Genomic DNA, 15,567 nt, shown 5'->3' with positions numbered 1-15,567 from the left:
TGTAAATCACAAATCATAAAAGGATATAATGAAATAATACTTCAATTATTAACCTATTAAGGATGTTATAATAACTTTTTAACAAAAAATCATTCATTGATATTATCCATTTAAGTAATTAAAGTTAAAAAAAATATGAACAATAAAGAACAAAATAAGATGATGATTTATATTGTTACATAACAAAACAGATTGCTCAATTGAATGTTATACCAATCTAAAATTTAAGGAAATTACCCAGATATTCAAGGTATATTTATTCAAAGGATATTAATGTTTAATTTTGGTGTTACAAACTCTTTCATTTTATTCCTTTCATTGTATCCATGAGATTTGTTGGATTTACACATAACTTTTACACATGTCTCTTTTTAAAATGAATAAATTTACGTCATATGAATATTGTGTGTAATTTAACATTGTCTATTGAACCTCCGAAATTGAATCCTTTATGCATATAAGGTTGACTCCGTAAACTTAAAACAAGGTAACCCGCTTTATCCAATAGCCATAAATCTATTACTGAATTCATATTAAACACGTCATGATGTAAAATTACACACATTACACATATTGGTAAGTTATTCATGCAAGATTACGACAAAAATGTAAAACTATTTTGGTTTGACAAAAAGCACACGATTATGTCCAAATCGGGCAAGAAATGTAACATGTATTGGGAGCCAATCCACGAGAAAATCTAATATCCGAATTGACAAAAGTTTTTGATAATTTGGTCAAAGAAACTAAAGAAGACTAAAAAAAGTTATTTAATTTAATGTAAAAAATTATAGAATTCAAAAGAATTTAATCTTTGAGCTTATTAGATAGGAAAGTATGAACCTGCCTTTATAAATAAAATAAATAATTTATATAACATCAGTTTTTTACAGATTTTTCTCGAAAGATTTCAAAATCATGCCCCAAAAATTGCAAGGATATTGCAGATTTCTCATAAGGTTAATTCTATAATTAGATTTATAGATATTAAAGGGCTTTCTTTTTTACTTTTGATTTTGTATGCAAAATCTTTTGATTTGATTGTAAATTATATTCCTTTTTTTTTACTAAATGAAGATGTAACTTACGCAATTTGCCATGTTACGTATGTTTACGTATGTGATATTCAATCAACTTTTTACATTATTGGTTTGGCAATTTAAAGTAAACCCGAAACTAAAATTATTTGGTTCTTCCTTACAAAAAAATTTTTTTTTTTTTTTAACCGAAAATCTGTAACGACCTTATATGAACGACATTGTAGAATAAAACTATACAAAAAAAATTTATCAAGGTTTAAAATTTTTATTTCATAAGGTATGTTTTTTTATGTTTATTCGACATCTTAAAACCGAAGAATGTTGATTCTAACATATGAATAACGCAAAGTAATTATTTTTTTTTTGAATTGTTATTATTGCTAATACTTTTTTTTTTTTCTTTCTTTCTTAAAAGAAAAATTATAAATCAAGGAATAATAATTTCGTAGAAAAAAGAAAAACCCTTTTTTATATAAATATAAAAAAAGATCTATTGATGTACTGTTCTGTTATTTTTGTTATTTTTAAAAAATTTTTTTTTTTTGACTTAGGGGAAAAAAAAACTTATGTCTCTATTTTAGTATTTATAATGGTAAGATGACTTATTTTATTTATTTAGTATATTATATATATACTACTATAATGAATTAAATTATAAAACGAAAAAAAAAAGTCCTTTTTTCTTCATCTTTTTTGAACGTTTTTCGATTATTAATCATCAAGAATATTTGAATCAGAAGTCGATGTATCTTGATGATGATTCCATGATTGAGAAGGTAACGTTGATTCGAAGATTTTCCTTCTAGCGGATTCCTCCTTTTCTTTTTCAACTCTATTTGCTTTAAACATGTATTCGTGAATCCTTTCACTACATTTTTCAAGTATTTCATATACTTGTTTCGTCTCTTGAGATGATTCACCCCAAAGAGAAGCTAAAATGTTGATTTCTTGATCCAGGGTTTTAGTTGATGAAGTAGAAGAATAACCATTCAAATTTCTACCAGAATTAGGACGAGAGATGGAAGTAGAAGGAGAAATATTCGTACAACTTGCAACAATCGGGTTAGCGGATAATTTTGGTTTAGGTGATAAAATTTCTTTATGTATTAGATTAATGTAATCACGTTTAAAAAGTGTACGAGCGCTTAAATGATGATGAAATGCGTATGGCGATTTACACTTGTGAGACGGGATTAGAAGACCATGTAACGGTTGATTAATTGTTTTTTCAATGAATTCGCGTGTAATTGAAGAAGGATATGAATCTATTGTGGAGTCTATGATATGGTCGAGAGATTTAGGATCAGGAATTGGATGGTCATATTTACAATCTGGGTCATGTGAGTATATATCATCTATCGTTTGTTGGGATGTATTGTTATCATCTTGTGAAGAAGAAGACATTCTTTTTTTTTTTGTTTTTTTTTTCTTATTTATTTATTTATTTATTTAATGAAGAAAGTAAATTGGATGTTGAGGAAAAAAATATTTGATATATATATATTATTTTTTTGGTTTTTTTTTTATAATAAATTTTTTTTTGTTGAAATTAAAAAAAAAGTGAAAAAAATTATGAATTCAAACAAAATTAAAATATTTAGGAGTTTTTTATAATAAAATCATTGGGATATATTAAACAATAAAAAGTATATAATTTTAAGGTTACGGTCATACAATATAATTCCATTCAACAATTATTCAAAATGAATCTTACTTTAATAGATTGATAGGATAAAACCACCATTACAGTATATAATAGAATAGAATACTGATTTGGAGAGTTTCTTGTTTTTTTTTCAATTGCTTTTTTTTTTTTACCAACTTTATTTTTTTTTTAACCAAAAAAAATAGAAAGAGAATTTTTCATTTATCAATATTTTAATATACATAAAAAAAAAAAATGTATATATATATAATATATATACACATATATATGTACATAAATAAATAAATAAAAAAATATTTAAAAAATAAATAAAAAAAAAAAAAAGTACGAAATACTTTAAAGAAAAAGAGTTGATATTATTTGTTATGATGATGTCATTTAACATTAAAATGTATCACTTGATAATCAATATAATGATATGCTTTTTTTTTACTTACTTACTACTAACTAACTAACTACTATTACTTTTTTAAAATTTTTAAAAAAAATCCGCAGAAATTTTTTTTTTTATTTTTCTTTCTTTACTTACAAAAAAATTTCATTTAAATACCATTAATACAAAGCCTTTTTACAAACTTGCATATCTTTAAGTTGCATATCTTTTTAAGTGATAATTTCATCATACATGATGAATTTTCATTGGATATTTTTATATATATACATATATATATATATATATATATTCTTGACAAACGGTGAACGCCTTTGATTTATTTAAACCAAAAAAAAAATTTTTTTTTCTGGATATTTCTGTAGATTTTGGAGATAACTAGTTTGTGTTGTACGATCTCCTTTTTTTTTTCAAAACTTGAATCTTTTTTAGTGTCACATTAAAAATATTTAATTTCACCCGAATATCAATAAGATTCGGCGATTACCTTTACTGTTTGCGAATATGTACTATTTTTATTATAATAAAAGGGGTAAAAGTATAAAAAGTGAGTGAAAAAAAAAAAATAAAAAAAAATTTTTTTTTTGTTTCGCGGGACATATGCCCGTAATGTCCGTCTAATTAACCATTTACAGAATAAACAGATTAAAATATTTATATTAGTTCTCGTTTTATTTTCTCCTCCTTGAAACAAATGATGAAACAAAAAAAGTAGCAAAGAAAAAAAAAAAACGTTTTTTCTTTATTATCTTTAACCGAATTTTTAAATAATTAAGTGATTATACCTCATTATGGGATTAAACAATAAGGACTTATCGATATGGTTATTAAGTTATCGACAACTTATTGTTTAACATCATGCGCACACATAAATTATAAATTTAAAAAAGTAATATTGGCGTAATAATGTAATATTTTGAAAGATAAAAGTGATAACTTGTTAATATATATATACAACATATACAACATATAAATTGTATATACAACACGAAATATACATGATCATCTGATTTAAATACTCATAATAATCACTAAATTCTGTCGCGTTTACGTCAATTTCCCTTTTCCAAACTGCGCCACTATCACCAACATCAACTTTGGATGATTATCAAAATTTTTTATTAACAGGTCGTAAAAGGTCAAAAGGTCGCGTAATAATAATTCCCTCGCCAATCATATAATCATATTGTGAACCATGGAAACTAAATTGTTTAACTTATTCAGTACTTATTTTGTGAAACTTTACAGGTATTATTTGTATAATAAATTACCTGTTAAATTAATAATTCTTGCATTCCAATTATTCATCATGCTTCTACGAGACTTAACTTCAATTACTCAAATTACCTTATCTATATCACTTTGGGACTACTTTCACCTCTTTTTGGACTTTTTCCCCTCCTTTATGAGTTTCATCATCATTTTTATTTAAAATATTTTGATCCATCATCTGAATAACAATGTTAAGCAAGATGACGGAAAGTCAATACAACTTCCGCCCATCATTCCCCTTCTCGGTTATCATACTTTTTTGGTTATTTTTTTCGTTTGATGTTTCTCCGATTTTTCCACTAATCCTATCAATTTCCTTTTTATTCCGGTTGATATTCACAATTTATCTCTTCAATATGCAGCTGTTACTAACTAAATTTTTTCTCATAGTCATTACCTTAATTGCTCATTATATCCGATTTTTTTTTCACCAAGTATGTTTTTAATTTTAGCTAAACCATTACAAAAACTCTTCAACAGCTCTTCAACAGCTCTTCAACATCTCTCAACATCTCTCAACAATTTACAACAACTTACAACAACTTACAATAACTTACAACAACTTGATCTTTGTTAGTTCTCTCCGTTTAAGTAAAGAATGAATGACAATGAACAATACGAATTAGTATTATCATGTTTGTTATCTTTACCTATAAAGGTACAATAAAAAAAAAAGTCAAATGTTGTGTAATAATTTTTAACAAAATAAATAAATTTGTAAGGCTCATTACAACATTAAAAATAATTTTTTTTTTAAAAAAAAAATTCTTTATTTAAAAATTCAAAAGATATATTTTTAAATTTATATTTTTAAAAATTATATTATTAAGTTATATTATTCTTTTATCTACTTTAAAAAAAAAAATATAATGAAAATTTTTAAAATAAAAAAAAAAATGAAAAAAGAGTTATCAGTTTCGCTTTGCTTATGACATTTATATTAGATGACGCTATGTGTAACAATTATCACACGCCACTTTGTGAATTTGTGAAACTTTCACAAATAACAGTTATGGTAGTACGAGGCGCAGTTTAAATAAATATTCGGCGTATACATAACGTAGTTTTACATACGGGTATCATAATATATATTGAATTCATTTAAAAAAAAAAAAAATTCTTAATTCTTTTTAATTCTTTTGGTTAGTTAGCTTAATAAGCTTAATACTTTTACTATAATCGCTATATTTTTACTATAATCGCTAATAATAATCGAGATAGATATTCATGGTCATGACTCGATAAAATTTCGGAGTTTTGGAGTTTGAATAAAAAAAAATTTTCTTTCTTTTTTTTTTGTTGTTGTTTATTTTAAAAGAATCCCGTTTTTCGACAAGTTTAATCATAATAACAATAATAATAAAAAAAAAATCCCTCGGGTTAAAGTTCCGTCTGTCTAAATATAGGTTCATTCAATTCTCTTTTTTTTTTTTTTTTTTTTTTTTTTTTTTTTAAAAAAAAAAAAATGATTCTTTTTTATATGTCAAAAAAATTTTTTCTCAGTTACAGTTTTTTTACAATTATCATATATTTGTTTTGCACGTCTTCGTGCAGATTGTAATTGTTAAAAAAAAAAAAAAATTATAATTATCCAAAAGTTATGAAAAAAAAAAAAAAATTTTCATTGTAAAAAGAATTTGGTATTTTAAGATTGAAGATACTCTGTAGGTCCTGATTTTTTTTCTGTGGTACACGGTATCACTATTTTAAACTTTATGCTTTATGATGCATGAGTGTAGTTTTATTTACACTCATTTTTGGGAAATTTCAAGAGGCTTTGACACCTGTTGAGTACCTTTGAAGGTATTCAAACATTTGATGATGATCTTCAATTGCATGTTTACTATCAAATATTATTTATTTTCATTCAATAAATTTTTGTATTTCTCGAATCAAGAGAAAGAAAAAAAAAAAAAAAAAAAAAAAAAAAAAAAAAAAAAAAAAAAAAAAAAGAAAAAAAAAGAAAGAAAGAAAAAAAAAAAAAAGCGAGATAAAGAAATAAATAAATAAACAAATAAATGAATGAAACATTAATATTATAACATTATTACGAACGAATTAACGAATTTGTAAAAAAGATACAAGTAGTATTAGAGAAAACGGTGAAAATGAAATATATATTTGGTTAATAAACTCAAAAAAATTTAAAAATTTAACTGTTTATAAAATATGGTACATGGCAATACATGTAGTATATGATGACAAATACATCCAAGTACATCTAGTACATCTCTAGTACATTTAAATACAATATCTAATACACGCAAAAATACATCAAGTTAATATGCATTGCATCTGATTTTTTTTACTCAGGACTGGAAAGGATCCAATCGCATAGTTTTTTTACATTTTTTTTTTTGGTTTCGTTAAAAAATTTAAATCTTTTTGGTTTCATCAAAAAATTTAAATTTTCTTGGATTTTTAAATTTCCTTGGATTTGTTAAAAAAAATTTAAATTTTCTTAATTTTCTAAAATTTTAAAAATAAATTTTTTTGATTTATCTACAATTTTTTTTTGGTTTCGTTAAAAATTTACAGTTTTTGGCTTCGTTATCTACAATTTAAGTTTTGGTTTCGTCAAACAATTATTTTTTTAAAAAAATAGAGTTTTTTTGGTTTCATTAAAAATATACAGTTTCGGTTCCGTTAAAAAATCTAGAGTTTTTTTTTTAAAAAATAGATTTTTTTTGGTTTCGTTTAGAGTTTTTTTAGAAATAGAGTTTTTTTGGTTTCATTAAAAATCTACAGTTTTTGTTTCGTTAAAAAATCTAGGGCTTTTTTTTTGGTTTCGATTTCATGGCTTCGTTATAAAGTGGGGTTCACTAAGATTTTTTTATTCTCATCCAAATATCATCCAAATATCTCATCCAAATATCTCATTCATTCAATAATAATTAATTTAATTATTGACGGAAAAAAGTATTCTATAAATTAGTTTAATTATTATTCAAGTCATTTATCACAAAATTTGTCGCCTATTACCGCCTATTACCTTAATGGAATGGTTACTTGAATTGTGTGTTTCTTTTATTGTTTTTTTTTTTGATGATTTATATTAATTATTTAATTTTTATTTTATTTTAATTTATTATATTGAATTTTATTTTTTATTCTAATTTATTCTATTGAATTTATTGAATTCTAATTTAATTTATTTTAATTTATTTTATTCTAATTTATTTATTTAATTCAATTCTATGAATCCTATTCTATTGAATCCCTATTGAATCCTATTATATTCTCTATTGAATCCTATTTTATATTCACTATTGAATCCTATTATATTCCATTGAATCCCATTCTATTTTCTATTGAATCTTATTTTATTCTATCTGCTATTCAATTTTACTCTATTTAAAATTTTAATTAAATTCATTATCTTTATTCCGTCAATTTTTTTTATTATTTGTCAATTTTTTTATTATTTATCGTAGAAAGAAAAATAATAATAAACAAACAAATAATAGGAATTAAAATTTTTATTCAGATTTGTCAAATTATCTGTGTGATAATTTCTAATAATTGATCACAGAAAGAAAAAATAAATAAATAAATAAATAAAAAAAAATAAAAATGGCTAAAATAAAAGTAATAATAATAATAATAATAATAATAATAATATAAAAATAATAAAATAATAATAATTTTTTTTTTCGTGAAATATTAAAAAAAGGTGATAAAAAAAAGATAAAATACAATATTTTATTTTTTACAGTATATATTATTTTTATTTTTAAAGATTAAAAACATGAAATCAATTTGGTAATTATGTGATTCAATTTTTAAGATTTAATTCTTACATACTTTCTGTAACAATCGTGCGTGGAAATAAAAAGAAATTAAGTCATTTTCATTTTGTGTCAAATAATTAAATGACCGCGAAAAAAAAAATCAGGCTTCCCGAACATTCTACCGAAAAGGCATAGTATGAACAGGTCAAACGTACCACGTTTCAAAACATTAAAGATTTTCATGTCACATGAGTCGAGCCACCGTGTAAATCATATCTCAATTAAGATAACGTTTAAAATTTTTTTATTTTTAAAGTTTAAACCTTATTAACAACCGAAATGATTTTTTTTAAAAAAAAAAATATTTGTGAATGAATATTAATTTATTGATTACCATGTTCAAAAACTGGTATTTTTTTTTTTAATAAAATGAATAAAATGAGCATTAATTTGGATACGTAAAATATGTAAAATATGAAAAAGAATTTTCTCGTTCTTTTCAAAGTTGACCGTATTTAAACGTAACAAAGTTGTACTTTTTGTTTTAATAAATATTATTTGTGTGTTCAAAAGGTTCAATATAATTTATTCTTGTTGAATAAATAAAATATTTTTTTTTTATAATTTTTTTTTTTAAGTTTCAATAATTTTAAGATGTTTAAGATGTGTAAATGAATATTATATTAATTATACTAATTTTTTACTGTATTATTATTATATATAAACGAATCAAAGTTAAGAATCAGTGTTACTGAGAGAAAAAGGTTGATTGATTTTGGATCCATTGTTTTGAAAAAAAAATTTGATCTTGTCTTAATATGTATTCATAAATAAAAAAAAAAATTTTTATTGAATTTTTTTTCAAGTATAAAAAAAAAATATTAACTATATTTATTATAAAAATTTATACATATATATTTTATAATTAAAAAATTACACAAAGATAAATAATAAATATTATTATTATAATTGTTTCCTGTACCATGTGTTGATAAAGTATCCATGTTTGTATAAATGAATCAATAACGCGTTATGGGATAGATATTAATATAATCAATACTTTAATCTTTAAATAATTGAGTGAATTGATATGCTTAAAATGGAATATATTATATCTGATATATAATCAGATATATATAATCAGGTTTACAAAGTCAACTTGTTTCACATCTTGCCAAACAATAATCATGATTGTTTTTTTTTTAAAAAAAAAACGGGTTCAACATTTCACACGCACGTAACCATGTGAGATAATTTGTGACCTTTATGGCAAAAAATAACCTTTACGGTAATAATAATTTAGAAATTAAGTTTTTTAAAAAAATAAACGAATCTGTGGTGTCAAAAAAAAAAACATTATATTTTCAAAAAGAATTAACCTTAAATATATATTGATCCTTTTTTTTTTTAAAGTGATTTGAAATCAACTTTTATATCATGTATATATTTTGTATTATTTATTCGGGAAATATTAATTTTGGTATGGCAAAAATCTTTTTTTTTTTTAAAAAAAAAATATATATATATATATATTAATAAATAAGGTTAAAATCTCTAACTAATCGGATAATTCGAATGTTATTTATTTTACATTCCCTTTCATTCATTTTTACCAGGTATACTTACTTATACCATCGGATAATTTATACGAAAATCTTTTTTTTTTGTGCCGAAATTACAGGTTTAGAAAAACGTGGCAACTCGGACGCAGTTATTTTATTCTTTACTGATATTTTATTTTAGATATGTCAAAGTATTAGCACGTGATACCCGCGAATCATTGTAGAAGACAAGTAGTATTTAAAGTATTTCGAACAATTTCGATGTGGTTATGACATCCTTTATATTTAAGGGAAATGCAGTATATATAGTATATATTTAAGGGAACAGTATATATTAAGGAAAATGTATATATTAAAGAGAAATGCAGTATATATTTAAGGGGAAAACATATATAAATGTTTAAGGGAAAATGGGAAAACATATATATATATTTAAGGGAAAATGGAAATATATACAATATATATTTAAGGGATATATATATATATGTAGAAAAACATTATGATAATTGGTGACCTACAGTAGAGTAGTTCCACTTCGCGGAATAATCCCATTAACTGTTAATCCCATTAATCCCATTAATACGTATGAATACGTATTAATACGTATTCGCAAAATAAGTCATACTGGTACATGTATTATTATATGTATTTTAAATATCATTAATTAATATGAAGATTTGACGAATTTTAAACATATTAAACATATTAAACATATAGATAGCCGTCACTAATAATGACCTTTTTTTCTTAAAAAAAAAATATTAAATGATATTTTATATTAAGATGAATTTTTTTTTCTTTTAAAAAAAAAAATGATTAAAATAATTATTAAAATAATTAAATGATTAAAAAATTAAAATTATTAAAATGATTAAAATTATTAAAATTATTAAAACGATTAAATTATTAAAATGATTTTAATGATTTTAATGATTAAAATGATTGTTAAGCAATCAGCAAATGGCATTACATACTGAATGTCGATAAATTTGTCTAATTTTCATATGATTTTTTATAATTCCTCCATAAGATAACTGCATAACGTTCCTAAACATTCCTAAATCAAAGAGCAAGTAATAAGGTAAATGAGTCAGCGACACAAGCCACCAGCAGTACGTAAATTATTAATTTTTTTTGTCTTATTTACATTATATTATTTCATTATTTACAGTTTCCGCATAAATAATTATAAATATTTTTTCTTTTTAAAAAAAAAAATCTAGATGTTTTTAGCGTTTCAAAAATAAAACCACAGATGATGTGTTGTTTGGTAACCATTTGTAATTTAAAATTTTATTAGTATAATCCGCGATATAATTGTAAATTTATAATAATCCCTTTTTTTAACTCCTTACAAGAATTTATGAAATTTATGGAATTTAATGTTAAAATTTTGGTAAAAAATACGAATAATTCACGTGATATTTTTTACTTTAAGTTTTTAATCAAAAAAAAAAAAACGTGACTTTAATAGACTTAATAAAATTCGATAAAAAATTCTTTTCATAGAATGTTTTTTTTTTTTTATATATATGCACTATCGGTTATTATACAAGAAGTATTTTTACCCAAAAACGGAGAACAGGGGGATAAAGGTTTTACTTTATTAAAGTTTTTTGTAATACAAATAAAAAAGTCAGGGTGAGTTGTTTTTTTATTTTTTTGTTTATTTAGAAGGATTATCAATGTACATGAAGAGTAATGAGTAATATGTCGGGTAAAAATAAATTTGATAGCTAGAATTTTTTACAAGAATTTTTTTAATGTATTATACAAATTTATGTATTTATTATTATGTATTATGTATTATTATAATATTTTTTATGTATGTATTATAATATTTTTAGTATTATAATAATATTTTTTATGTATTATTTTATGTATTATAATATTATTTATGTATATCAAAAATTATTCAAAAGTAAATTTGAACAGAAAATCTTTCAAAAAGATAAGGAAAAAAAAAAGGTTAGTTTATGTTTCCACATGATCAAGTTTCATTATTATCGATTATCGAAATAAAAAAATAATTTTTTCTTCGAAAAAAATGATATTGTGACTCAATGTTTATTTTGGATTATTACATTTTTAACGCCAACTAAACAAGTTTAGTATTACGATCATACCCGCAGCATAGATAAGCACGAGGTTTGCATTATACAGATAAATTTTGTAAAAAAATTTCATTTTTGAACATTTTTGGTAATATTAAGTTATGGGGGGAATGAAATACACACACACGAGTAAAATGAGTAAAGTAAAAAAAACTCCGAATAATTTAATAAAGCACAGTTTTAAAGTGATAAAATATAAAAAAATATAAAAGCTAGCTACAACAGTACAATAATATAAGATATATTAGAACAACAGTTAAGATAACAGGTAAAAAATGTAAAATGTAAATGTATAACAATTCTTAATACAAATTCAATAATAGTTATATTAAAAAAAATAAAAAGGATTTACCAAATTTTCTGTTTATCGAAAAAAAAAAATAATAAATAAATAATAATAATAAATAATAATAATAATAATAATAAAAAAAAATTCATTATTTTAAAAAAATACAAGTTTTTTTTTAAAAAAAAAAGAATTTGAGAATTTTAATTCGTTTTTAAAATAAATTAATAAATTTACAATTTTTACTTTTTTAAAAAAATTCTGTAATTTTCATTCCAAACTTCGATTACAATATATGTTATTATTACAATTACGGTAAAAAATTGTTAAAAAAAAAAAAACTTATATATATATTTTTTCTTTATGCATGTACACAAAGAAAATTAACTCATTCAAAAAAGAATCTTACAATAAAGTAAATCAACTCTTTTTTTGATATGATAATGAGAAAAAAAAAAAAATTTTTTTTTAATTACCTTTTTACTATTGTTTATTGAAAGGAATAACTAACGAAAAAAGGTGTTTTAATTATAATTCGTGTTTAAAAAATTTTTTTTTTAAGATTCAATTTATTTTGAGTGAAAAAAAAAGTACATATTATCCATATTATCATCCATATTATCCATATTATTATATTTTCATATTGAAATTATGTAATATCAAAAATTACTCTGCATGAATGATTTATCAAAATAAACTGAATCGAGAACCCGATTATTTTTTTCTATATAAATTTACTAAATTCGGTCAATTATTTATTATATTATTCTAAATTTGTTTATCTGAATAAAAAATTTTCCTTTAAATGCAAATTCATTTTTTTTTTAAACAATTATGTAATTTATGTAATTTAAAGTTTAAAGAAAGATCTTCTGTATGGGTACCCTTGACTATGCAATGACGATACCCGAAAATGAGCACGAAATAAATTATTTTCATTCTAAAAAAAATAAAGAATGAGAAAAACAAAAAAAAATCATTTTTATTAATAAAACATGGATAACAAACGAAATAATGATATATTAAAGCATGAATAACTAAGAAATAAAGACAATGGATTATGTCCAAAATTGGTTTAAAATATGAATGGTAAAAAAAAGAAAATAAAAAATAAAAAACAAATTTGAAATAACTTTTTTTGACAATGAACCCAAATTAATAAATATCATATAACTCTGTTTTGTTACTTTATTAAGATAAAAATAATTTATTTTACCCAACCAAAAAATTTTCCTGTTATGAATCAAAATTATTACAAAGAGATCCAAGTAAAAGAAATAAAAAAGTTTTTTTAACCTTTCTTAGTATAGAGAATCCGGAGTTGATTTATCTAATGATTAAGAACTTAAAGGATTAGAGTCGAAAGTGTATTTGAGTTAAAAGGTTTTAAGATAAATTCGGTTAAAATTTTACCCTTTCGGTCCTAGATCTCTTATCAATGAAGATTTTGGTCGTAAGATTTATACACAACAAATATTTATACCCTGCCCATGCATATACTTATACTTTTATAAAAAATAAAAATATATTCCTAATTTTAATAATATACTTTGACAATATATGCAATAAAGGTATTACATTTAAAAAAGAAAATTTATATAACTGATATATATTCGGTAAAAACCTTTGTTATGTTCAAACAATATAAAAACCGACTAAAATCGAACTCTGAAAAAAATTCACTTTAAAATATTAAAATTTTGACAGATAATCAATCCTTCTTTCCTTCTTTCCCTCTTTTTTTTTCTTTTTTTTTACCAAACCATCCTTTAAAGATTATCGTCTTTCTCTTCCTTTGATTATACCTTAAATCACATTCTTTCTCCTTTTTTTTGAAAAAAATTTATAAATTAAATTTCAAAAATGGGTGTACAACAATCAAAAAAGATGACACCTAAAAATCATCATCATAAACAAAAATCTTTTGCAAGCGAGAGTGAATTAAAACATTTACATTTGATTACTTCTGAATTGAATAATGTAAAAGATCTTGATATAAAGTATAACTCCGAAACAATCGATAGAATTGTTTCGCAACAATACTTACTCAAACATATCTGGAAGGGTAATTTTAGTTCCCCGATTAGAGATTTATTGGAATCTGGAAGTGTGAATGCTCTCGAAATCAAATGTGGCCCAGGTACTTGGATTTTGGATATGGCTACAGAATTTTCAAGATGTTCTTTTACAGGAATCGATTTGATACCAATTTTTCCTTCTGAAATAAGGCCAAAAAATACAAAATTCTTTCTCGCGAATAAACCCGAATATTTACCTTTCCCTCCTTCAACATTTTCTTATATACATATAAATTTTATTGAACATATGCATAACGAACATTCATTTTGTCAAAATGATATAATAAATGATATTATTAATATCATGAAATGTGACTCATGGTTAGAAATAACTACTTGGAATTTGGAATTTGAGAATGAAAGAGTTGGTCATATCACTCAAAAATTAATTTCTGCCAGTTAAGTATAGTATCTTTTACGACGACGATCATCAATCATGGTGATTGACATTAACGAACGCTCTTTTTTTTTTTTTTAGTGAAAACATGTTTCGAAAATTATACTTCATTATCCGAAACAATTTCTTCATTACCTTCAAATTGTGATCAATTAAAGAATACAAATATTCTGACAAACAATATACCTGTAGGTAAATGGGGAGGCATTATCGGTGAATTGGTAAGTATTTTTAAGTATTTGATATATTTGATTATATTCGATATTTTCTTTATTTCTTTTATTTATTTGTTTGATTTTTTTTTTTAGGTAATGCAAGATTTGTTAATTACCTTTAAACAACATGGTAATAAAATTTGTAAAAAGTTGGAAATCACTCCTAAACAGTATGATTCATACTTGGAAGAATTTGTTAAAGAAATTGAAGAAAATCAAACCGTCTTCAAAACGTGCAGATTTTATGGTCAAAAGATATAATAATAATCGGATGATTTCGATTTCTTTAACGTACATTATGAATATAAACTCTTTGAAACCTTTGTTTCGAGAGTTTAATGTACATATCTGTACTTTACTGTACTTTATATATTTTACATATATTTTACATATACCTCACATTAAACTTTACATATACTTCGCACATACTTTTACACTTACTTTTACATACTTTTCGCATACTTTTACATACTTTTTTTTTCACATACTTTTTCACACAACACACTTTTACATATAATTTCGCATACATACTTTTTTTATAAAGACACTTTATATACATATTTAAAAAAAAAACGGGGGAGTAATCTCGGGGGAAGTAATCTTGGGTTAAAATGACATTTTTTTTTATTATTTGTCATTTTAGTAATTATTTTATATATACAGTATATACTCATTGTATAAAAAAAAGTCTTTTTTTTTTTCTTTTTCAAACTTTTTATTTTTTTCATCTCTTATTAATAATATATACATATAAAAAAAAAGAAAAAAAATGTAGAAAATGTAAAAAATCATAATGAATATACCCGAATGAACAA

General features: G+C 22.5%; 2 protein-coding genes across 2 annotated transcripts; one reads left to right on the top strand and one right to left on the bottom strand.

Annotated features, from left to right (window-relative positions):
* Positions 1-1,288: 1,288 nt before the first annotated feature.
* On the bottom strand, positions 1,289-2,608 carry OCT59_020359 (uncharacterized protein). The gene has a single exon (XM_025313541.2). The coding sequence runs from the start codon at positions 2,442-2,444 to the stop codon at positions 1,752-1,754; it is 693 nt and encodes a 230-aa protein (XP_025187134.1). The 5' UTR covers positions 2,445-2,608; the 3' UTR covers positions 1,289-1,751.
* An 11,317-nt stretch (positions 2,609-13,925) lies between these two features.
* On the top strand, positions 13,926-15,013 carry OCT59_020358 (uncharacterized protein; the record flags this gene model as incomplete). The annotated part of the gene is made up of 3 exons (XM_025313538.2): positions 13,926-14,538; positions 14,619-14,758; positions 14,846-15,013. The coding sequence occupies 3 exons, from the start codon at positions 13,926-13,928 to the stop codon at positions 15,011-15,013; spliced, it is 921 nt and encodes a 306-aa protein (XP_025187131.1).
* Between the last annotated feature and the right edge of the window lie 554 nt (positions 15,014-15,567).

Source organism: Rhizophagus irregularis, chromosome 3, assembly GCF_026210795.1.
Source record: "Rhizophagus irregularis chromosome 3, complete sequence".
NCBI classification, from domain to species: domain Eukaryota; kingdom Fungi; phylum Glomeromycota; class Glomeromycetes; order Glomerales; family Glomeraceae; genus Rhizophagus; species Rhizophagus irregularis.
The sequence above is the reverse complement of the archived record's forward strand: the minus strand, read 5'-3'. Positions and strand labels throughout refer to the sequence as shown.